This window comes from Canis lupus, chromosome 5 (genome assembly GCF_048164855.1).
Source record: "Canis lupus baileyi chromosome 5, mCanLup2.hap1, whole genome shotgun sequence".
Taxonomy (NCBI): domain Eukaryota; kingdom Metazoa; phylum Chordata; class Mammalia; order Carnivora; family Canidae; genus Canis; species Canis lupus.
The window spans coordinates 42,593,003-42,619,236 of record NC_132842.1 but is presented as its reverse complement, the minus strand read 5'-3'; the positions used below and the strand labels follow the sequence as shown (position 1 = coordinate 42,619,236).

The 26,234-nt window shown below is 38.3% G+C and overlaps 1 protein-coding gene across 20 annotated transcripts in view; it reads left to right on the top strand.

Moving 5' to 3' along the window:
• Nucleotides 1-26,234, top strand: part of JAKMIP2 (janus kinase and microtubule interacting protein 2) — a 178,489-nt gene that overhangs the window by 130,111 nt on the left and 22,144 nt on the right. For 19 of the 20 annotated variants that reach the window (XR_012031187.1, XM_072826396.1, XM_072826411.1 and 16 more), the window contains 11 exons: nucleotides 779-898; nucleotides 1,972-2,100; nucleotides 5,092-5,175; nucleotides 5,853-5,915; nucleotides 8,586-8,684; nucleotides 10,269-10,367; nucleotides 12,228-12,281; nucleotides 13,188-13,253; nucleotides 18,858-18,926; nucleotides 21,124-21,201; nucleotides 23,374-23,577. Coding sequence is in view for 19 of the 20 variants with exons in the window: in XM_072826396.1 (XP_072682497.1) it covers nucleotides 779-898; nucleotides 1,972-2,100; nucleotides 5,092-5,175; nucleotides 5,853-5,915; nucleotides 8,586-8,684; nucleotides 10,269-10,367; nucleotides 12,228-12,281; nucleotides 13,188-13,253; nucleotides 18,858-18,926; nucleotides 21,124-21,201; nucleotides 23,374-23,577 (1,065 nt within the window). In the remaining variant the exon portion in view is untranslated. The remainder of the gene's footprint in view (nucleotides 1-778; nucleotides 899-1,971; nucleotides 2,101-5,091; nucleotides 5,176-5,852; nucleotides 5,916-8,585; nucleotides 8,685-10,268; nucleotides 10,368-12,227; nucleotides 12,282-13,187; nucleotides 13,254-18,857; nucleotides 18,927-21,123; nucleotides 21,202-23,373; nucleotides 23,578-26,234) is intronic. The other variant, XM_072826414.1, reaches the window with a different exon arrangement.

The window sequence follows — 26,234 nt, the reverse complement described above, 5'->3', positions numbered from 1 at the left end:
TTCACTTTGACAGTATTATTGATAGTGGTTTGATTTTATTATTCCATTATTCACTTTGATACTACTACTGATAATGATTGTTAATAGTCCTCTTATAATCCAATTAATTTGTCAGTTTGGGTTTTCTTTTCAAGTACATTTTTTAATTTGGATATGGGATTGGATGATGAGACTTACAATTTGATAATCCCAGATAGGTGACTGGACTTTAAGTATTTTGATTATATTTTAAATAGTGGAAAGAGCAAATAACATAAACTCATCATGGCATAAAATGTAATATAAAAGAGGCTTCGGGGATGCCTGGGTGGCTCAGCGGTTGAGCATCTGCCTTTGGCTCAGGGCATGATCCTGGGGTCCTAGAATCGAGTCCCACATGGGGCTCCCCAGCAGGGAGCCTACTTCTCCCTCTGCCTATGTCTCTGCCTCTGTGTGTGTGTCTCTCATAAATAAATAAATAAATAAATAAATAAATAAATAAATAAATAAATCTTTTAAAAAGATAAATAAATAAAAATAAAAGAGGCTCCAGTGTTTTCTATGATGAGACTCAAATGTTAATGAATATTCCTAAAAACATCAGAGGCAAAATAATGTGGGACACACTTTTATTGGAATTCTTGTTTCATGCCCAGGGTTTTTATTTCATCCAAGAAGCACTAAAGGATCCCTCTCTTCTGTGTCCATTTGTACATGTGCCAGTTGATGGTGCCTTGATGGTATGTTGACTTTCATCACTTATGGTTGTGTCAGTAAATATGTGCTTTCTCTCCCCTAGAGGCCTGTTCTGGACCCATTTATCGGCTATGATGAGGACTCCATGGACTCAGAGACATCATCCATGGCCTCATTTAGAACAGACCGAACACCAGCTACTCCTGATGATGACTTGGATGAAGTAAGCTTTTCCACTTCGCTAGTCTTTTGTGATTTCATCACCAAGCCTTTTCTTTCAGGTGGAGAAAAAGCATTGCACTTCTTATATCCTTTGTGAACTACACAAAATGATCACATCATAGTGATCCATTTTGACTTTGGAAAACAGCTTCACTTGTGTCACATAACCCTTTTAGTAACTTATCTAAAGTGCTGTTCTGTAACTTAAAAACTTTCTTCAGCCTAAAAAGTCACTCTCCCAAATTCTTCATCTAGGGAAGGTGTGAACCAGGGAATAAGCTTTAAAAAACAAACTTCTAGATACAGTTGAGGACAGGGTTTGGCCAAGTGTGCTCTGTAGACTACCGTTATCAGAATCAGCTACAGAGTGGTTCAATCACGATAGGAATTCCTTGCTCTACCACACAACTCTTGAATAAGGATCTTAAGAGTAGATCTGCATTTTTCAAAAAACTCCCTCTGAAGTTTGAGACCTAAAGCTGCAAAACTATGTTTTTACAGTTTATCTCTGGAAGAGATTGTTGGATATGGATGTATTGAAATAATTGAGACTAAAACTATCATTTCCTCCTATTTGAATCCAAAAGCTGGTTCTAAGTTCTTCTCATGTGGATCCAAAATAGACTGTAATCCAAGCCCAAAAGAGCAATCATCAGAAATATATAAATAAGCAAATGCCTCTTCTTAAGAAATATTAAGTATTCCTGCAATGTCTGTCTTGAAGGTACGACAGTATTTGTGTCTATATACATACTTCAAAATTAAGAATAAAATCATGGGGTGCCTGGGTGGCTCAGTTGGTTAAGCCTCCGCCTCTTGATTTCGGCTCAGGTCCCAATTTCAGTGTCATGAGATTAAGCTCCATCTCAGGCCCTGGGCTGGGCCTGAAGCCTTTTGGGATTCTCTCCCTCCCTCTCCTTTTGCCCTTCCCCCCACACTAAAGGAATAAAATCACACCGAATCCAAAATCAAACAGACATTTACTTCTCTTTATAAAGTGGACAAATGTTAGTATTTCATGATGAACACAGGGCCTGAACATAATTATTTTTTGGCCTTTTTTGTAACCTCAAGAGTTTAGCAGCTGAAGAATCTGAGCTACGATTTCGACAATTAACAAAAGAATACCAGGCCCTCCAAAGAGCATATGCCCTCCTGCAGGAGCAGACTGGAGGTATCATCGATGCTGAAAGAGAAGCCAAGGTCAGTATACATCTGGGGAGAGTGCTCTGAATTGGCTTGCAGCAGTCACAACATAAAAGTATCATGGACATAAAAATATCAACAGGATAGCTTTCCCTGCATCCTTCTCTCCGCTGTGGCTTTTGAACTGTTTTATCTTTTATGTCAACAAACCTTGGATCTAGAGACCTTAGAACCAACTTAGATTGATGCTTTTGTTCCTTTAAAGATAGTAGTTCTTGTTCTTGTTATTTGAAAACTTATATTTTCAAAGCTAGACAATATTGAATTTTGATAATCCTTTTTTTTTTAGATTCTTGCTTAAAAAAAATACTTTCGTGGTTAACCACTTTCTTTTCTTAGTTAATAAGTGCACAGCATCACACTGAAAACTTCCAAAGAATTTTCATTGACAATATCTCATTTAATTTTTATGGCAGTACCTAAGGCAAGTGTTTTATCAAAGAGGAATTTGAGGCTCTGAAAGGCTAATTGAGTTGCCCAAGATCACACAGCTAATAAATGGAAAACTTGGATTCCACCTAAAATCTTAGTGGGTCACATATGCTTTTCCATTACATCAAAATTGCCTCTCAAAAGCTTATTTAAAAAAAAAAAAGGCATACACAAACAATAGTAATACTTGAAATTTATTGACTACTTGATGTGTTGCTGGCATGTTGTAAGCACTTTATATACATCATCTCTTGCAATCCAAAACAACTCTATGAGTTAGATGCTATTATTAGCTATGTCCTTTTTATAGGAGAGGAGATAATAGCTTAGTAGGAGTTAAATGTAGATGAGCTAAGTTGAAACCAGGATATGTAGCTCCGTTAAATAAAAGCAAGAATATGAACCTAGTGTTTCTGAATTCTCAGTCATAACCACCATACCATAACTGCCTCATAGATTAATTTATGTAAGGCAGGAAGGGGTGTGCCCACCCAGTGATTTTATCCTACTTCGAGTTGAGAGGGTTTGCGGCATGCTGAGGAATGTTGTAGGGACTACTGTTAGTTGTTTAGTAGGACAGGATAGATATTATAGTTATGTATTTTAAAATGGTAACATATACATACATACACATGTTTATACATAAATGAATAAACGTTTCTTTAAAAACACTGTGATTTGGAATAGATAGGCAGGCAATCATTAGAAAGGGATGCATGTATGTTCCTTCGTGGTTATGCCCTAATATGTAATAGTTGTGGTTTTCATGATCAGAATGTCCTAAGCATTCTCACGAAGATAGGATTGGCTAATTAAGATAATGGCATGCATCTTGTTTTTTGAAGAGGTGATGATGTAGAAACCAGTTCTTTTTTTTTAAAAAAAACCAGTTCTTTCTCTCATCTCATCCTCTCTAAATAAAGGTTTAGCATAATTTCTGGCCATGAAAGTAAAAAAAAAGAAAAAAAAAGACCTTATCGATTCTCAGCAAAATAGGCTAAAATAAATCAAGATGTTAGAAAAAGAACAATAGAGTAAATTCAGAGGAAGTAGAATACAAAAATAAGTGTGCCTGGGTGGCTTTTGAACTGTTTTATCTTTTATGTCGACATAAAAGATAAGCATTTTATCTTTTATGTCGACATAAAAGATAAGCATCTGACTCTTGATTTCACCTTAGGTCATGATCTCAGGGGTACGAGATCGAGCCCTGCATTGGGCTCTGCACTCAGTGCAGAGTCTGCTTAAGATTCTCTCTCTCCCTCTCCTTCTGCCCCCATCCTCACTCACTTGAGCTCTCTAAATAAATAAATAAAATATTTTTTAAAAAAGAAATGCAAACATAGGTAATATAGATGAAAGAGCATCAATGAAAACAAAAGATATAATCATTTTGACATGAGAAAAATAGATTATACTTAATGCTCATTTAAGGCTAAAATAATTCTTAGCAAAATTGAGCTTGGAATTTTTTTTGACCTGATAAAGGTAAATACAATCTTCAATAGTCCAAAGATATATTCTCCTCCTGGTGAAGAATAAGAAAAGGAGGGACACCTGGCTGGCTCAGTCAGAGCATGCAACTCTTGATCTCAGGGTCGTGAATTCAAGCCCCACATTAGGTATAAAGATTACTTTTAAGACAGGAAGAAACAGGGGGCAGGGGGCACCTCAGTGACTCAGCTGTTTAAGCATCCAACTCTTGATTTCAGCTCAGATCATGTTGGCAGGGTTCTGAGATCAAGCTCCACGTCGGGCTTCTCAGAAGGGAGTCTGCTTGAGGTCCAATCTCTCCCTCTCCCTCCGCCCCCGCCCCCCTCCAAAGGGGGGAAAAAAAAAAGAAAGGATGCCAGCCATTGCTGACTTTATTTCACATTATACTAAAGAACCTGTCCAGATCATACAACAAGAAAAAAAATATGTGTTTGGGCAAAAAACAAACAAACAAAAACCAGTAATTTTTCACAGAAAATAAGGTCTTATGTAGGGAGAATACAAGAGAATCTGAGAACAAACAAAGTAAGGTTGCTCCACAGAAGATCAGCATCCAAAAATATTGATATACAGACACACACGCACACATCATATACATACATACATAGGTACATACGTACATCTAGATCTAGATTTAGATTTAGGGCACCAAGTTGGGTCTGAAAGAATGGCAGGTTTGGGGAAAGGCAAAATGAGAGAAGGCTTTCCAGAAGAGGAATTTGTTCAAATAAAGCAAGAAGTGAAGGGTTACAAAGCATATTTAGGAAATAAGGAGATCACCAGCAGATCAGGGGTGAACTTTGTTGATAAGTAATGGGGTAAAGTTTGCAAATATAATGGGAGTTCTCATATCTCACTTAAAGAGTTTTAACCTGATGGTAAAGGGAACCACTGAAAGTTTTAAGCAAGAATTCAAATGCAAACAATAGTTTTAAAAGGTTCTTCAATCATAGAAAAAAGGTTTTTTTCTCACTTGTTGAGTTCTAATCAAGGTACATGAGGGGAGGAAAAATACTGAGTTACCTTTTTACTTACTGAGTTCTGGAATTTTGATTTCACTAGGCTCAAGAACAGCTCCAAGCCGAGGTGCTAAGGTATAAAGCCAAAATTGAAGATCTGGAAGCGACTCTGGCTCAGAAAGGGCAGGTAGGCATCTGGTTGCTAGCACTTCTGCAGATGCATCTGCAGATGATTCGATCTATCCTTCCTCTAGACCACCCTGTGCATGGGCCGCACCCAGGACACGGCTTGGCTCTCCACAGTGACCTTTCTCAAACTGTGTCAGAATGTGTGTTTCTGTCCCTGGTGTTTTTCTGGCCAGAGTGTGAACCCAGCTATAGCACGAATGAGGTTGGCAAGAGAGACAATGCCAGAGGAAGAGGAGCCCTGTACAAATAGCTAGAGTGGTCATAAGCTGCTGAGACAAAGGCCCACCCCTCAAGCTGCGTTCTTTGCCTCTATGCTACATTTATGGTTCTGCATTTTAATGTTTTCCATCCATATGTATCTAGCCTGTGTGCATTCTGACCCTTTTCACTTTTTGCCTGTGTGGTCACTTCTGAGTCCCCGGAAGGTTGGTCCTGGATTATTCAGACTGAAAAAGTTAGGGATAGCGAGTGTCAATGAAAAGGGGGTGAAATTTTCCTGGCAACTTTGGCCCCGATGTCTCTGAATAAAGGAGCTGACGGGTGGGTGTCATTTACCAGCCATTGGCAGGCCAACAAACTGGGTGAGAGAAGACAGCTCTGGCCAAGCGGTTTGAGGACACATGCTCTTTCGTGCCACTCTGAAATGCTGACTGCGCGATATTCTTTGTCAAACAGGACTCACACTGGGTAGAAGATAAACAACTTTTCATTAAGAGAAACCAGGAGCTTTTAGAAAAGGTATGTTGGGCGCAACACCCTAGTGGGGCAGAGGAGAAAATGATGAGAGATCCAGGAGCAGCAGGGGGGCCTCTCAGGAGTGGCACAGGGGCTCGGGGAAGGGGAGGCTTTTCCGGCACCGCGCTGTCCTCTGCTGCGTGCTCAACCGCATCCCTGTCACCGCCATCACCATCAGTGGCACGTGTGCATGGCTCTGCGCTGGCGTTGTGCCGACTTGAGAGGATGTGATCCCTGAAGCCTATTGATATGTTAACCATATATATATATACTGTGTATGTACTGTACATATATATATATATATACACACCCACATGTGCACACATCCTATGTGGTTGTCCATCTACAAAAAGCACACTATGAATAGGACTTGTTATTTTGTGTAAGTCAGTGACAGTACGATTCCAAGACCACGCTGCAAACTAGCATAGACTGTGTTCTCACTTTTAATCATTTTGCTAATCATGGTTACTTATATACATACATATACATATATATATATTCTTTTTTAATGGGAGGACTTTTTAAAAGATTCATCCAGGGCACAAAACAGCATGTCCACGAGGTCATTCACCAACTCAGGAGGTAAAAGCATGGTTTAGGCCCAATAGATATAATTATTTTGGTTATCTGAACATAGGCTTTTGATTGGGGCAATGAAATACAACAGAGATCATTTTAAGTTTAAAGGTGGTTTTCCAAAAAAATACAAATAAATAAAATAAATAAAGGTGGCTTTCCCTTTAGTATTTACCTTCCATAAATGTAGTGAAAAGATTACAAAATAAATTATTCTTGAATAAAAGACTTTGAAGGCCCATTAGAATAAGGGAAACAAGTTTGTAAGTTCATCCAAAGCTTGTGTTGAAATTATTTTAGGATTATTTCTACCAATATTCACTAGCCTTGGCAAATAAGAAATTAACCACAACCCTCCCGTAAGCACGAGAAGGGAAAGAAGATACTGATCTTCTTTCCCCTCCGGTCTAACAAAGTCCTTTTCCTACCTCACTTCTGAATGACCAGAGACAGAGCAGATGTATGGAAAGTGTGTGGGTTTTCCAGGATTGAGGACTGGTCCTCTCAGAGAGGTGAGGGGTCCCTATAAGGAAACTTCATCACACATTGGTCCTGGTCAGTGAATTGCAACCTTTGAGCCACTGGTCTAAATGCCAGTGTTAACTGCCAGAACCGAAATCTCCCCAAGTATCTCATCTCTGATCCAAATTCAGAGTGTAGGTAGTAGAACCTCTTTTGTGACCGAAGTCAACTTCTAAAAACTTATGAAAGTTTGCTTGACCACAAATAATCTAAATCTAAGTGTAAAAAAAGCTTGACTACATTCATTAATGCTATTGATATTTCACTATTTCCCCATTTTTATTTTCCTATAATTTTTCTATATCATAAGGCTATGAGAAAAAGAGGTTTTTAGTAGTCTTAGAGATGACCAGCAATAATTATTACTACCTTTCTTTATCACCTAAAAACTAATTCCCATTACTTCGTCTGTCTGATTTCATTTGGTCTTGATTTCTAAAGGGGAATTTAGGGTCTCAGGCTTTTATGAGTTAAAGAAAACCACAGCAACAATAAGGCTTAACATCCTACTTCAAGTGGATATTCAAGTATACCCAGACTTGGGAAAGTAAGATTCATCCTATGATGAAAAGTCCCTGGGTTTGTTTCTAAATTCAAGATTTTAAATAGTTCCTGTGCATATGGCCCACCCACACAGCTAATATCCCAAGGCAACCCCAAACCTATTACAGATCATGAAAATTTTCTGATCTCTTGTAGACATGGGCCTGTCTTATAGGGTGAGGCATGCTTTACATGTTATTCTATGTTTCATCAGGGTATAGGAGAAATTTTATAGGAAAATAAAGGGAAAAGGTGTCATTTCTCAATTGATAGACAAAGAAAGCCTCTTCTGGTAGGGGTTATAAGAGTTCTGTGTTCAAGGAAAAGTAGGAGTTCCTCACATGGAAAAGGAAATAAGGGAGCCCCTTTTAGGCAGAGAGATGAACAAAGACACAGCTCGTGACAGTAAGTTCACAGGATAGATGTGGGGTTCTAGATTCTTGTGTGCATATTATCACATGTGAGTGTGTGTGTGTATGTGTGTGTGTGTAGAGATGACCATGAGAATATTTAAGGCTGGAAAACTAGATACTGACCAGAGTATTAAGGTTTTTGAATTCTATATTGATGAGCTTGGCTTTATTCTGTGGGTAACTGAAACTCAGTGAAGTCTTGTATATGATCAGAATTGTTTATTTAAAATTTTTCTGACCATTTTTAACTCCAGAAACAAGAGGTGCTGTCTCCTCTATGTACACCATTAAATGTAGTTGCCAGGACACTGTCCCTGACCCCCAGCAAGGGCCTAATGAGTACTCTCAGATTCACTACTCAGAGGGTCCCAGACGTTATCTCAATGAATGGAAGTGTCTTGTAGAATTTTCCTCTATGACACACACAAAAAAAAAAACGCAACCAAAGAAAAACTAGAAGGAAAGCCTAGGATTTACTTTATTCATATCTACTTGGGATTTTTTTCATGGTCTAGATGATTTATTCACCAGCTAAATGAGTGTTCTCCATGCTTGCTTTGCTAAATTTTAGATGGTTTTTGCAATGTTCACCTAACTTGAGGATTTACTTTATTAGATAGAAAAACAGGAGGCAGAAAATCACCGGTTACAACAGGAACTGCAAGATGCTCGAGACCAGAATGAGCTGCTGGAGTTTCGAAACCTAGAGCTAGAAGTAAGGAGATGATGATAATAATGACAATAAAATAATCGTAACAATTAACATGCACTGAACACATCCTATGTGTGAGTTGCTGAGTTAAGCATTTCAGATGCATACTCTCATTCACCCTCACAACCATAATCAAGATATTATAGATAAGGCAACTGAGATTGAATAAATTGTCCAAGACCTGGGACCATAAGTGGTAAAGCACTGATGAAAGTCAGAATTGTCTGCTCATATACTATATTTTTCAACACTATTGCCTTTAAGAACAAGACTAATGAGTAATTTTTAAATAATTTTAATTAGAGATTTTAAACTTCAGTATTTCATAGCTTTTAAATAATCATTTCCATCCTTCATTGAATTCTGACTCATAAAAATGTTACCTAAAGGATTACATGCAAAAATGTTTTGTTACACACTTGAATTTGTGAGTAAACTCTTTAACCTATAATGCATTTATGCCAAAAAACTAGGAAGCAGGGTTATTTGTTTTAGGAAATACCTTGGTTAACCTGGCCAAATTTCAGGTTTTTTTTTTTTTTTTTTTTTTTTAAGTAAAACATATCAATCAAATCAGATTTTGATTATGACACAGACTCTGGCTTAGGGGGTGGGGGGGCTCCTGGCTGGCTCAGTCAATAGACCATGTGACTCTTGATCTCAGGATCATGAGTCCAAGCCCCATGCTGGGTGTAGAGATTACTTAAAAGAATTTTTTTTTTTAAAGGGTGCCTAGGTGGCTCAGTTCATTAAGCATTGACTTGATTTAAACTCAGGTCATGATCTCAGGGTTGTAAAATCAAGCCCCATGTTCGGCTCTGTGCTCTGTGCTAGAGGTGGAGCCTGCTTAAGATGCTCTCTCTGCCCACCCCCTACACTTCCCTCTCTAAGAAAATTAAAATTAAAAAGCCTGACTTCTTTGCGGCACCTGGCAGTCTCAGTCAGAAGAGTGTGTGATTCTTGATATGTGGGTCGTGAGTTCTAGCCCCACTTCGGGGGTTGAGATTACTTAAATGAATACATTTTTAAAAAGAATCTGGCTTAGGGTCTGCTTGAAAGTATGTTGATATGTAAAGATAAGAAAATTTCCTATTTGATAGCTCTGTTATTTTGCCAGGAGTTTCTTTTTGAGGTTTTTTTCAAATTAGATATGAGGAAGAGTGAAGTCTTTTTTAGTGGTCCACATATCTTCATCATAAAGCTTAAGTAGATTGAATATGCAAAAGGCTGTTAGCTGTCATGAAACTTCATGGCCAAAAGACCGTTCTCTATGACACCTGAAAGCTCTAAATATTCATATAGTTTAAATGGGAACTTCACTTCCTCCATTTCTCTGATCAAAAAATTTACACGACTGAATGACACCATCTATAAATTCTTCTACTATACCTCTTAATCAGTCAGTTGTTTTCCATTAAATTTAAGCATGAACATCTTGAGTTTGACTTTTTTTTTTTTTTTGCCACATGACATTGATAAACTACTGCAATAGTATAAAGAGAGAATGCAGACAACTGGTTTAGTGTTTAGTCAGTTGTTGCTTTTTTTTTTTTTTTAATTCCCATATATTCTTCACTGTATTTCAAGGAAAGAGAGAGACGATCCCCTCCATTTAATCTACAAATTCACCCATTCTCAGATGGTGTGAGTGCTCTACAGATCTACTGTATGAAAGAAGGTGTCAAGGTAGGCAGATATTCAATTTTTTATGTTTGTACAAAGTACAAAAACTGGGAAATGGAAAAGGGGAGGTTGTTCATCACTTTTGTCTTTCAATCACCAGATGTCATTCTGATGCATCTATGTAGAAACTGAAAATAGTCACATCTGGAGGCCTGGGTGGCTCAGTCAGTAGAATGTGCCACTCTTGATCTCAGGGTCATGAGTTTGAGCCCCATGTTGGGCGTTGGGGACTAGTTAAAGATTTTTATTTTTTAATTTATAAAAAAAAGATGTGTGACAGATGTATGAATGGTAACAGCAGAGAACACAGGAAATCATGATTATTTAGAATAGAATAGGGTAAAGAATGAGACAGATTCAAAATACTAAAATAATTACCCTAATTATCTAAGGGAAATATTAAATAAATTCAGTAGTTTGAGAAACACATTTCAAGTATACTAGATAAAAAAGTATTTGTCGAGTCCCTTTGTTTGGGTGTCCTAAGTGCTCTGGGATTCATAATCTTTGATTTTTGGTGTTAGAAGAGACCTTGAAATCATCTGATCCACCATCTCTTTTGATATGTTTAATTTAGGGATTTCTCTTTTGGAAGGACTGATGATTTATAACATGTTGTTCATTTAGATAAAACTGTAACTATCTTTAGGGATATTAGGATACATTTTAAACATTAAGGTCAAATGGAGGTGGCTCCATCTCCTGGAAAATACACTGTCCTTCCATGTAATGAAATCAGGTGGTGAATATCTATCCCAGAGGGAAAGCTGGGAAGCCTCCTGCTATTCCTGGTCTCTCCTTGACCTTGTGCATGGCCCTTCCTGCTCCCACTCTGAGCTGCCAGATGATACCTGCTTTCCTTGCCTTCTCTCTACCTATGAAACTGAGCTAGACCTCCCCCTTCCTGATGGCAGGAGTCCCATGTACTGCTATCTGGATGTAAGTAAGAGGAGAGAGTCATACTAATGAAGTAAAATGGGAGGAGAGTTAGGTAGTAAAATTGTGCTTCCTTGTTTTCCATCCTAAACCTCTTTCATGGTATTCAAACTTTTGTCCTTCCTAGGCTGCACAAAAATTTGTAAACCAGAGCAGTTTGTTGGGTTTTTTTTTATTCAGCTCTAATTAAATGAAAAGAACTGTACTTTGTCTTTTCCTTTTTCTTAGATCACAAACAACCTACTCTGGTGGATGAAATTTATCTGCAGGGGAACTTTTTCAAATGGAGTTCAGCTGCTTCAAACTGACTCAAGAAATATAGTTAAAATGAGCTGTTTTCCCATAGCATGAAATAAATGCAAAAAAAAAAAAAAAAAGAGAGGAATACATTAAAGTTTTCTGTGTGGCAGTCAAAATCTCAACCAGGTCAAAATTCCATTAATTAGAATGAAATTGGTTGATTATATTTATTATCTGTTACTTTTCTTTATACCTAAAATTTATCCTAATTTAAAAAAAAGCAATTATAAGAAACAAATTTAATGAAAGAATTCCAAGTCCTTACTATATCCTAGACTCTTTTACATACAATCTCCTTATCCTCAAGATAAGCCTATGAAGGAGGTATTTTTAAATAATTTTTTATTTAAATTCAATTTGCCAACATATAGTATAACATCCAGTGCTCATCCCATCATGAAGGAGGTATTTTGCAACTAGTAAAATTGAGAATGAACTAGTAAGTAGTTTTCCCAAATTCATGCCGCTTGGAAGAAGCAGAGTGAAAACATAAAACCACATGTGCCTGATTGAAAACTCAAGGAAGTAAAGGTCTTAAAATATTTTCTCAAAGTTAAGGTCAAGCTCTGACAGCATGGTAAGGCACATTTGTGTCTTTGACTTGAGTATATCTCCTTGATATTGCAGGATGTGAACATCCCGGATCTCATAAAGCAGCTTGATATCTTGGGTGATAATGGGGTAAGTAATGAATTGATTAAGGGCAGTAAGTATATGAATTTGCCCAAAGAGAAGCAAGAAATACTTGCCAAGTCTCGTGTGTAAAATAATAGCAAGAGAGATGCCATATTCACTTAAGGATGTAACTCCTTGAAGAGAATCAGTCATTCATCAAACAAGTTGGTTGAGGGATTGTAAGGATCTCTGGAAGGCAGTGACAGAAATAGGAACTGGTGAAGTGCTTCTTGTTGGCTGGTTTCACGTTTGAATGCCGACCACATCTGCAGTGATTAAAGCTAATTACCTTCTCACTGTTGCTTGGAGCCATCCAGCGTGAAATTAATCAGTCATGCAGTTGCAAATGCTGCTAAATAGTAGGGTTGGAGGCAGCCCCATAAAAATGGATCAGGAAGCCATAATCTCTTTTCTTTCTAAAAACACCTTCTAGGCAGGGTCAAGGCATATTAATTCAGTGGGAGGACCGTTCATTGAAATACTATATGAATGATGCATATAGGTTGAAGGAGTCACACCATTTTTTTGCCTTGAAAAATTATCAGAGGAGAGAACAGAATCAATTAAATCACATCAAACCACTATGAAAAGATTACTTGTTATTTCATTTTGGTTTCTGCTTTTTTAATAACATGATTATTAACAAAGTATGCTTAGAGAAACACAAAATCAAATCAGTATTAGAGATTTAGAAATCACATTTAATGTACTTTTTACACATTTTGAACAAACTTTTTGTTAAGAATTGTTACTAAGTAGAATTAGAATGTTATGTTTTATACACATATATGCAGTAGTATCCTATGGTGAGCAATGAGGCAGTATTTTCTGATAGTGAAAATGTCAGAAGTCTCTTCAACTTATTTTCTTTCTTCTCTTTCTCTCCTTTTTTTTTTTTTTTTTTTTTGGCAGAACTTAAGAAATGAAGAACAAGTGGCCATAATTCAGGCCAGCACCGTGCTGTCCCTGGCAGAAAAGGTAATACATCAAACTAACGTTCAGATCCTCTCAATACCTGGCTTAACACCTAAAGAGCAGAGTAGGGTTGAAGGACATTCTCTTTGCATGTGACTTCGTGTTACTGAAAACCCAATTTTTTTTCAAGGTAATACAACCCCAATAGAATGAGAACACAAAAAAGAAAAGTCTACACACTGATCTGGGGTGGGTGGAGAATTCTTACTTTATAGTCTCTTAAAAAAATGGAAAACTTTCTGGACTACATTATCCAAATAATCCCTGCAAAGCTGGGACAGCAATAAAAAAAAGGGGGGGAGGGGTTTGAGAGGTGGTAAACTAGTGCCTGGCTCTTTATGGGCTCTTACCTGGGTATGTACATACCAGTTGTTCCCAACTGATTCTGTAATTTGGTGGTGGCTCACTGCAGTCTCATTCAGAAAGCCCAACGGGGAGACTGTCAGAAGAGCAACACTGAATGTGCTCTGGCCCCCTTGTGTCTAAACATGGTAAATGGTAGGAAGAGAGACCAAGAAAAGAGCCAAGTGGAGAAGCTTGATAAGTGGCTATGTTCAGGGTGCCTTTGAGAATCAGCACATGCTTGAGAGACTTGTATACATGGTTGGATAAATGACAGCTATAAATTCCTTAAGATGCTTTCTTAATTCCTAATGCAAAAAGAGTTTGTTATAAATTAAATGAAACCATAAGCAAGCAAGTGATCTGGTTTCTCCAGTCTGAAATGAGGGAATCCTGTAGGTCAAATGACCTTCTGAGTTACTCAAACAATAAATACCATGACATAAAGGGGAAAAAATGAAGGAAGAGAGAAAGACTGCCATAAAATAAGAAGTTGCTTAAGAAATAATAAAATGGGGCAGCCTGGGTGGCTCAGTGGTTTAGTGGCTGCCTTCAACCCAGGCCGTGATCCTGGAGACCTGAGACTGAGTCCCACATTGGGCTCCCTGCACGAAGCCTGCTTCTCCCTCTGCCTGTGTCTCTCCTCTCTCTGTGTGTCTCTTATGAATAAATAAATAAAATCTTTTTAAAAAAGAAATATTAAAATGGGAGCACCTGGGTGGCTCAGTGGTTGAGTGTCTGCCTTTGGCTCAGGTAGTGATCCCAGGGTCCTGGGATCACATCCCACATCAAGCTCCCTGTGGGAAGCCTGCTCCTCCCTCTACCTATGCCTTTGCCACTCTCTGTCTGTCTCTCATGAATAAATAAAGAAAATGTTTTTAATAAATAAAATTTTTTATAAATATTAAAGTGATCCCCTTTTGGATCCTGATTCAAGGAAACCAAGTGAGGGAAAAAGGACATTTTGCTCACAGCTGGGGAGATTTTAATATGGACCACGTATGAGATAACAAAAGGCATTCATGTTAATTTTGCAAGATCTAAAAATGCTCTTTGGGTTATGGATTTTTTTAAAAAGGCCTTATCTGTTAGGGATACATATTAGGTATTTACATGTGAAATGAAATCTGACATATGCTTTTTTAAAAAAATTACTTCCTTTATGATTTAATCACAACCTATCACTTTCCATGTCCACAACAAATTAATAGCCCCACATTATTCCACATTATTTAATAAGATCCAGAATCCAGAGCTTGTTATGGGGGTCTCTAGTGTCTGGCCCTTACCTGCTTCTCTGGGATCCCCCTTATTTCTTTGGTCCATAGCTAAGATCTAGCCATACACAAATCCTTCTGGGGCCCCAATCTTCTGTCTCTATCTCTGTCTCTTCCCATGTCTATTACTGTTTCCATTCACTATTCACTAGTCCTTTACACTATTCTCTTTGCCTAGAAGATATTCCCGTCTTCCTTTTCTACCTTTGTCTGGCTAACTCAGAACCATTAGACATTCCCCTACATAGGGAAACCTCCTTATTCACCCAAGCCCAGTTAGGTATTTTTCCTCTGTGTTTCCACAGTGATCTATGCATCTGCTACTATGGCTTTTAACAAATATAATGTGGCTGCTCATTTTTTGCTGTTGTTATATGCCCCCCAACCACCTGCCACTAGACTAAGCTCCATGAGAGCAAATAGGTATCTGTTTACTCCACTTTGTTTCCCTAATTTTTCACAACAGTCCAGTACATTTAACAGGTAGTCAACAAACATTTACTGAAGGAGCAAACAAATAACTCTGTGAATGTCCACAGGACAGTGTTCCAGTGACACACAGTTGGACAAAGTACACAGTCTGTATTCGCAGGTCTGCTACATTTATTTGGCAGTGATAGCCAGAATGTCTCATTCAACTGGACTCGTAAAGGGCTACAATTCTTCATTGCAAAAAAAGTCACCTTAGTTTAGGAATACCCAGAAAACTTGCTTTTCTGTGAAAGGCAAGGACTCGGGACATAAGGAAAGGAAAATACAAATAGGAAAAACAGGTCTATGTGCCTCACATTTACTTAGATTGATGGAAGGAAATCTTCCATTCCCTTCCCTGAGTGGTATGTGATACAACTTGAACTTAGCCATAATTAACACTTGCATAGTGCTCCTTATGCACTCGACACTGTTCTAATTGCCAAAGTCTTGGTACTACTATTACACGTGAGGAATTTCACATATGAGGAATCCATAGCACAGAGAAGGTAGGTAACTTCCCAAGTCATACAGCTAGAAAATGATGGGAGTCAGGATTCACACTCAAGTAGTCTGTTTCCAGAGTCCATTGTCTTCTTAACCATGGCACCCAAATTCCCGATAAGCATCCTATTAAAAGCAGGAAGTATCCTATGTGGAGCCCATAGGACCTGATCTTTTATAGCTTTGGTGAATTAATTCATGCCTCCACTTACATCCTTTGCAAAACAGGTATGAAGGGTTTCAGTTGAACATTTACAGAGTGATGAAAGTGTGCTTAGCACTGAAGATACAAGTGCACAGATGCATAAGACACAAGTCTGTCCTTAAAGTGCTCAGAGTTGTACAATTAGCTTTTGTGCAGATCTTTACAATTCACAAGTTTTAAAGTCACCTCCTGCCTTTGGGATTTACAGATGAACATTTCCATCTCCGAGTAATTCTAAATGTCAACCGTGATTTTTCTGAACCTACAACTTTGAGTAACATTCTGCTGTCTAGGGTGGCCCTGGTGGCTCAGCGGTTTAGCGCCGCCTTTGGCCCAGGGTGTGATCCTGGAGATCCGGGATCGAGTCCCACGTCAGACTCCCTGCATGGAGCCTGCTTCTTCCTCTGCCGTTGTCTCTCTCTATGTCTCTCATGCATAAATAAATAAAATCTTAAAAAAAAAAAAAAAACATTCTGCTGTCTAGGAGTATAATCTATAGCTAAAGATTGAACTTAGACAAATTTCCAACAAGTAAATCCTCTTGTGACTTTGTCTTAAAAATAGTAAGAGCAAGGGCACCCTGGTGGCTCAGCTGGTTGAGGGTCTGACTCTTGATTTAGGCTCAAGTTGTGATCTCAGGTTTGTGAAATTGAGCCCCTTGTCACACTCCACACTCAGCAGGGAGTCGACTTGAAATCTTTCTCTCCCTCTCCGTCTGTCCCTTCCCTCCCCCTGCTTATGCTTTCTGTCTTTCTGTCTCTCTGTCTTTCTTTGTCTTTAAAAAAAAAAATAGTAAGAGCAGTGACCCTAAAAAAGAACATATTGTGGACCAGGTACTGCACAAATTTCATTGTTCTTTACAACCGTCCTATATTCATCCACTATTTACATTCCACACATGAGAAAACTGAGATGTGGGCTGCAGTAACTTGTCCTGCATCACACAAGTAATATGGCCTTCGAGTCAACACACAAATCTGTATCAGAAGCCCATGACTGAACTGTACTCTTAAAATTACTGTACTCAATTTACTGTACTCTTCAAAACACTGTTTACAAGAGAATTTGTCAATGATGAATGTGCAGCAAGTGAAAGGAAGCATTTTAATAAAGCTTGATGGTATGCAGTTGCATTATGAGGTTACTTATCAATGACTTTTTTTTTTTAAGACTTTATTTATTTATTCATGATAGACATAGAGAGAGAGAGAGAGGCAGAGACACAGGCAGAGGGAGAAGCAGGCTCCATGCAGGGAGCCCGACGTGGGACCTGATCCAGGATCCCCAGGATCACACCCCGGGCTGCAGGCGGCGCCAAACCGCTGCGCCACCGGGGCTGCCCCCTACCGATGACTTTTGATGGAGATTTGCTTCAAGAGGAAGCACGTGTATGCGCAAGAACTGAGAAAATCGCCCCTCTAATGTCCCCGTGCATTTCTTCTTTACCCTAAGAGGCTGTTGGACATGGCGTCACCTTGTGAATGTCAGGGCCTTAGTATAGAGAAAAAATGCTCAGCACAATGCATAATTTATCACAGATAAACTAAAAAAGAAATCTTTAGTACTGAGGCAAATTTCTAACAATGTAGAAATAGAAAAAAAAATGTTAACCAAAAGCTAGAATTTATTGGGTACCCAGGACATGCAATAAATACACTGTGAATAGGGCCTTACATTAAATCCATCCTTTAATCTTCAAATTATTGACCCTGTTTCATAGAAAAGAAAGTTGAGGCTTAGAGAAATCAGATTACCTTTCAAGGCCACACAACCATGAAAAGGTAGAATTGGTATTAGACCCAAAGTAGCGTGCCTTTAAAACCCCCACAATTGGGATGCCTGGGTGGCTCAGCAGTTAACACCTGCCTTCAGCCCAGGGAGTGATCCCAGAGTCCTGGGATCAAGTTGCACATCAGGCTCCCTGCATGGAGCCTGCTTCTCTCTCTGCCTATGTCTCTGCCTCTCTCTCTGTGTCTCTCATGAATAAAATAAATAAATAAATATAATTTAAAAATCTTAAAAAAAAAAAACACACAATTGTTACTCCCAGCTCCCTCCCTAAGGGATAAGCTGATGTTTAACATGGGAGAGACCCATTATAATAATTTGTGCTATTAAACCATATATGTAGTAAGCTTATGCCATATTATTCAAAATCTAATTTTACTCAGGGTGTTGAACAACGTTAACAGCAGTGCCATGTCACAAGATGGTATATTCTAAGTGTTAGGAAAGGTAGGGGTTGGGTTTTTTTTTTTTTTTTTTAATGTGATTTAAAATGTCTCCACTCAACAAAAATGATTCTTTAACATTTAACATTAGCCGTAGCCAATTTCATACACGGAAAAATTACCATTTCTCCAGTCTCACCTGGCCTTCTTTTTTTTATCATGTTTCTCCCAACTCTGGAAAACTAGATGTCTCTTCAGCTTGGAACCTTCCCATCATTTTTGCCTCATCATCTTTGACTCAAATTCATCAGACTCAGTTGCAGTTGTCGCTTCCGAGAAAGCCTCCTGTGGTGCTCTCTAACAAGGGCAACAAAGCATGTTGGTCTTATTCACCATCAAAGCCCTAGTATCTAGTTCAGTGCCTGGCACATGGTAGACATAAATGAATGTGTTTGTTGAATGAATGAATGAATGAATGAATATATTTCCTGAACTAAGATAAAATACACCAAGTTTTCACTTCACTTCTCATCTGTTTCCTGAGATATGAAGAAGAAACAAAGCAACTCAGTAGACTGCACCATATACACCATATCACACAATCATGTCAGACTTTTTTGTCTTGTTTACTCCTTAGTGGATCCAGCAAATTGAAGGAGCAGAGGCTGCCCTGCACCAGAAAATGATGGAATTAGAAAGTGACATGGTGAGTACAAAGAGGAGGTATCATAGACATGAAGAAAAATTGGCAAGGCAAGTGGAAAACAACTATTTTCTAGCTGTTTTATCTGGCACTGATGAAAATTTGCAGCTTCCCATTATTTTGTATACAGACTATGGATCAAAATTCCTGGAAGTATCCCACAATTTCAAGTTATATTCTTCAAAAATATGTTGTATTTTTATAGTATTTCTAAAACTAATGCTAAAGAAAATTCCACTATGTGTTTTTTTCCTTAGGCTAAATAATTTTTCCACCATATATAGTCATAGTAAAAATTACAGAAGTGATGAGTGTAACTCTGATTTTAAAAATCTCCAAGCTACCTCATGCCCATTAGGATGGCCACTATCAAAAAACCAGAAAATAGCAAATGTTGGTGGGGATGTGGAAAAATTGGAGCCTGTGCACTGCTGATGGGAATATCAAATAGTGTGTAGCTGCTAAGGAAAATAGTATAGTGGTTGCTAAAAAAATTCAAAATAGAATTACCATCCAATCCAGCAATATCACGTTTGGGTATATGCCCATAATAATTGAAGGTATTTCAATATTCAATAATTGAATAATTATCAAAAAGATAATTTGTACATCTGTGTTCAAAGCAGCATTATTCCCAATAGCTTAAATGTGGAAGCAACCCCAATGTCTGTCAGTGGATGAATGGATAGCAAAATGTGGTCTGTACATACAATGAATATTATTCAAGCTTTAAAAAGGAAGGAAATTCTAATGTATGATATAACATGGTTGAACCTCAAGGGCATTATGCTAAGTGAAATAAGTCAGTCATAAAAAGACAAATACTGGATGATTCCACTTACATAAGTATCTAGAGTAATCAAACGGCTAGAAAGTAGGAACAATGGCTGTCAAGGGCTAAGAGGAAGAGAAGATGGGCTGTTGTTGTTCCATGGGCATAGTTTCAGTTTTGCAAGATGAAAAGCATTCCGAAGATTAGCTGCCTAACCATGTAAATATCTTTAATACTACTGAACTGTAAAATTGGTGAAGAGAGTAAAATGGGTTAAGAGAGTAAATTTTATGTTATGTGTATTTTACCACACTTAAGATTTTCTTAAATCCCCAAGCGTAGGAATTGTTGATTGTAACTTACAGGAATATATAGAACTTTATAACTGTAATGTCATTAGTGTTATTGCTACTAAAAAAGGTAGTTAAAAAAAAATAATAAAAATAAATAAAAATAAATAAAAATAAAAAAGGTAGTTATTCCTATCAGGTTAAGGAATCTTATAATAAGAACAACTTGCATTTATACAGTATGTGACAGCTTACATCATTTGCTTATATTTTACACAGTTTCTATTTTACCAAAAGGTTAGACTCTAAAGTCAAAGCATGTGAAAACTCTTCAAATGTACAACTATTAATTATACAATCAGCTTGTCCCGGGCACTGTTCTAGGCACCGGAGCTGAGAGGCAATCAGGAAAAATCACTAGCACAATTACTGCATACAGACAGTCTCTCAAAAGTAGATGAAGTCAAGTGTTCCTCCAGAGTTGGAAGAGGTCCTTATTCCTTCAGTTAAGCACACAAAGAAATCATTGACACAGCGACATTGTACACAAAGATATATTTTTAAATGCTAATGGCAAGATGCTTGCAACGTGAGAGCATGCATGCAGAGACTGGGAACAAGCAGGGGAACTTGAGATCGAAGTCCCAGCTCGTACCAGTTTTGTGGCAGGAGCAGAAGCTCTTTCAGTAAGTGTCATTGTGGGTGGAATGGCCCCATTCTCTAAAAGAATGATTGTTTTATTATACAACTGTGCAAATTGCATTTCTAAATATTCTTTCAAAAAATAGATAATCATAATATGTTTGCACAGATATACTTACTAGTTACTAACTTACCTTGTCAAAATCAAATCTGTCCTTAACCACATACTCTTGGACTGGCATAAAAATCCTTTAAAGCATTCCATGTGGACTGATCATTATATCTTTTATACTTCTTTCCATTGATTTTCACATTCCCTGTGTGAGCCTATGAAAGTTGAATTTCTTTCCCTCACAGACAAAATCTGACGCTGCAAATGCTAGTGACTTGGCTTGTGGTGGAATTAGAGAAAACATTAATCAGTATGATATATATATCACTTCCTAATAAGCTAAATTGACTCTTTCTATTTATTATTATGGCCTCCTTTTTATAGGAACAGTTCTGCAAAATAAAAGGCTATCTAGAGGAAGAACTAGACTACAGAAAACAAGCTCTTGACCAAGCATATATGGTAGGTACAGCAAGCACTAAAGATACCCAGAGTGTTCACAATTCTCTCTTGTGGAGTAAAGCATCCTGGTTCATTTGTCATGCCATATGCTTGAAAAGACCACAACATGCAGCTCCTTTTTCAGTGGTTTCCAGTTCTGGTTTTAGAACAAATACATCCCTACCTCTTTCCTGTTATAATAACCTTATAATACTTAATAACTAATTATATTTCAGTTAACAAAAATTAAGTGTATGTTATAAAATACTTCAATGAAAGTCAGATCAGCTGGTACTGCAGATTAAAGAAAAATTTTATTAAATCAAATCTAATTGTTTGGGAGCCTAATGTAGTGATAGAATGATGGAGTTTTAATGTCTGTTTTGTACATTTTTACTTCACATATTTCTTCCAACAACCCTATGGGGTATAGGTAATATGATTATTCCTGTATTACGTATGAGGGAGTAAAGGCTTGAAGAGAGAAAGAACTTTCCCTGACAATGCAAGCAGGTAGTACTCTGGTCTGACTCCAGACCTTGTGGCCTTAACTACCATAATCCAGCCATGGTAAGGACTCTTCGGTAAATGGGTGTGCTTTTTTCTATCCCATGGAATGTTATGCTGAATTTGATTCATTCCCCTTACCAAATTCATAATACACAATTCCTAATACTGGACTACAGCCTGTGTTTCTTCTCTATATATGCTGCAGCCTCCCAAGAGAAAAAGACCAAACTTAAAAGAGGAACATTTCAAGGAGTTGCTAGTAGAGGTTTTTATAATGCTTTCCTGGAAGCAGCCTGAGTCACTTCAGGGATAAGACTGAAGCACTTAGCCCCTGCTTGTAACAAAGATGAATTAGTCTTCCCTTCCAAAATGAGTAAGAGTTTCTGAGCACCACTTGATGGGGAAAGGAGAAAATGAGAGTTTGGTCCCCAGAGAATCAAGAAAGAAGCACTTTCCCCCTTCCCTCCTACCCTTTTATCCTTGCCTCCTCCACCTATACATGATAGGGTTCAGCTGTGCGTTCACATGTCCCATGACTGCGTACTCAGACAACCACATTTAATGTTAAAAAGATGAGATCTGCTTAGTCCAGCACAAGAACTAGAAAAACATCCCTTACCAAGGCATGACTATCCACCTCTGTCAAAGTCACAGGAGGTAAAATTGCAGGTTTGGGCTGCTATATCTGAAGTATGTTAAAAAAAAAAAAAAAAAAACAAGGGACGCCTGGGTGACTCAGCAGTTGAGCATCTTCTGCCTGTGTCTCTGCCTCTCTCTCTGTGTCTCGCACGAATAAATAAAATTTAAAACAAACAAACAAACAAAAACAAAACAAGGGACGGCTGGGTGGCTCAGCAGTTGAGCATCTGCCTTCAGCTCAGGGCATGATCCCGGGGTCCTGGGATCGAGTCCCACATCAGGCTCCCTGCATGGAGCCTGCTTCTCCTTCTGTCGATGTCTTTGCCTCTCTCTGTGTGTCTCTCATGAATAAATAAATAACATCTTAAAAAAACACACACACACAACTGGGATATAAGGAGCAGTAGCATCTTCATCTAAAACAGAGAAGTCTCAAGGAGGCATTTTATAGCTAAAGCAGCTGTAAATCTCAGAGTTTTAAAAACAGACCAATTCTGAAGACTGAGGCCATTTTTAGATCATATCTCCCAATTTGTATTTTAAGATGTGGAGACCATAAAGTTCATAGTTGTGTCATGTGGAAGAGAGGTGGCATTTTGTGCATGAAATATATCTTCACCTTCAAGTATTCCAACTTAGACCCCAATGCTTATTTCTAAAAGTATGGCCACCATGATAGATGTATAAATATCTGAAGGGCTGTCAAGTGAAAGAGAACACATTTGGAAATAGAAGGATATATAGTTCTTATAACAAAGTAAGGACTTACTAAAAATGAAATGTATAGGAAACCAAGAAAAAGAACATAATCTCCATCACCAGAGAAATTCATATATTGTTAGCTGGATGACTCATAGGGAATCTTGCAAAGGGGATTATCAAAATGGTAATTAGGCTGGATAAGCTTTAAAATTTATTGTATTGCCATGATCCTGTACGACTACAATAATACATGACTCCCCCCATACACATAAATGCTTCCTTTCACATACAACACATAAATGATAAGTTCCAAAGTTAGACTTGTCTAATTCTGTTTGCCAGAGAATCCAGGAACTAGAAGCTACTTTGTACAATGCTCTGCAGCAAGAAACTGTTATCAAGTTTGGTGAATTATTAAGTGAAAAACAGCAAGAGGAGCTGAGGACAGCAGTAGAAAAGTTACGGCGGCAGATGCTGAGGAAGAGCAGAGAGTATGACTGTCAGATTCTTCAGGAGAGAATGGAGCTCTTACAGCAAGCCCATCAGGTGAGGACTGAGTCATACATCTGTGTAGGGTTGGTACTAGCAAATGGGACTTAGTACTAAGTTCATGGTACTAAGTATGGGTGTGGAGGAGCCCAGGAGCTATAAACTATTTTCAGAAACTAAAATAACTGTTGCTTTCCACCTAGACTCAGAGACAGGACAGTTTTGTAATGATTCAGTCTTAAGAAAATTGGCAGTTCGGAAGCATTTCATACTGCTACTATTTTGGGAACTACTTTTGTCATGAAATAGCCTTTGAATCTCCTGGAGCATGATTAGCTCCCTTATGCAGAGAAGCAAGACTCTCCCCGCAGGACAGAAATAATGCCTCCGTCCTGTTACTCATCCCAGTCCATAACCTAGCCTGATCCAATAATCGGAATAGGGTGAAAGAGAAGAGGAGCCTCCTTTTTTATTCCCAGAACAAACAGCAATACCAACAAAGCCTGGAAGCTGCTCCTTAAGCTGGCATTTGCTATGTCAGGAACTAAACTTACATCATTGCATTTAATCTGCACAATAGCCCACTGAGGTAAGTACTCTTATGATCGAAATTAAGGAGATAATGATACTGAAGATAAGAGTGCTTAAATTTGTCCAAGGGACACAAATAGCTTGCTCCAGAGCCAGCATGCCAGCTCAGGTGGGCATGACTCTACACCAGTGCATATAACCACTGCACTACACTGTTATATGCAGCTTGACATATCCATGGTTTATGGGACTCATCGATCAGCAAGGCTCAAGAGACCCTCAATTTATAGCCAAAATTCTTAATTCCAACTCTTAGTTCATGTCTTAGCTTGACAGGTGAGGACTAGGGTCCTGGTCAAAAAGCAGATTTCAAAAGAATTCCAAAATTGATAGTGCCAGGCTGTAGTATTTGGTACTCAGAAGCTGAGACAGGTAACTGCTACGAAACCGAGATGGACTGTAGAAGTAAGAATCCTGTGGTTTTCGCAGATCAAGGTGAGTAGAAAAGGAACAGGTTATTTTATGACACCAATCAGAACAGTTTATGGGGAACATGATACTCAGCACACTTTCTGTGTAGCCAGGAGTTTTGTGAATCTTTACAGTTAGATTATCCAAGCTAACAGGGGACCCGAAGCCATGAGTCCTGGAGATGGTGAAGACATGCGTGTTTGTTTCAGTGCCTCCTTCACATTCTGTCATAAAATTTAGGATTTTGACCCTGGAAAGCGTTTTTAAATCCTTTAATCATAGATTCACTGGCACCGTTAGTTGGGGAATCAAAGTGTTCTCTGCATAAATTTCTTCTGCTACAACAGCATTTAATTAATATCAACAAATCAGTTGTGCCATGGAAATGCAGCAGTATTTATTTTTAAGATGTACATATAAGTACCTAAATTTATTTATGATGAAAACCTTGTCATCCCTTTTGAGTCTTTAACCAGCTAAGGGGATTCACCCCTAAAAGACATGGTTTTGTTTGCTTTGTTCTAAGTTATGAGTCTGAACTGATAGGTACATTACATATTTTTAAGCCTCAGAGATTCACATTGAAAGTCTGTATCTCCCAAACAAATGGTCACTAGAAAATGCCTTTTCTAGTTATTTCTTACTCTTTTTCTGCTGTTATTGTCAAATAGTAATTGATCAGTAGTTTTGATTTAAGTGGTTTATTCCAGAAGGTGTTGGCAAGAATTTGTCATATATCAGCATTTAATCCAGTTAAATCCTAGAGCATATCACTAACTATTCATTGGACATTTTTGTTTGAATGTTTCACAGTGAACCCATATGAAACAGATCTAAATATGCGTTCTTATCCTAATTACTTCTCCCTTCTTCCCATCTGCCTGCCTTGGTCAGTAGAATTACCATACCCCAAAGCACTCAGGCTGGAAACCCTGGAGTCCTCTTTGTCCTTTATCTCCAATAGTTAAGAGAGCACTACATCCAACTAGCATTTCTCCTGAAATGTTTTTGAAGCTGTTACATTTTGTCCGCACTTGTAACCGCAGGCATATGCAGGGCCCTTCAGTGCTGCAACAGGCCCAGGTCCTGCCAGGTGTCCTCTGCTGTAACCCACCTCTATCATCTCTGCATTTAGCCAGTCCGATGCTTAAGTGCACTTCCTAGACTTTGAATACCATGCCAGACATAGAGAATTCACATAGACTCTGCCTTTACAAAGTTTAGGATCCACTCATGAAGTCACAGGAGACTAATAGAAAGAAAAATCATTAAAATTGGTATCTTTTGACAAGTGGCATAAAAAATCATAGGCAGTATACCACAGGGACGCAGTTGTGAGGAAGAGTCCCAGCTCTCCTCTCTTTAGTTCATTGTGTGTATCACTGCACATTCTTTCCCCTTTTATGATGGTACATTCTTCCTCAGAAACCTCCATGATCCCAATTTCCAGTGGAGTCTGGTGCTATGCAAGTCTCTCCAGGTCCTTCATTATCTGGCTACCCCTTCCCTAAAAACCTGATCTGATGGGACACCTGGGTGGCTCAGTGGTTGAGCATCTGCCTTTGGCTCAGGGTGTGATCCCGGGGTCTAAGGCTCGAGTCCCACGTTGGGCTCCCTGCGGAGAGCCTACTTCTCCCTCTGCCTATGTCTCTGCATCTCTCTCTGTGTGTGCCTCATGAATAAATAAATTAAATCTTTTTAAAAATTAAAAA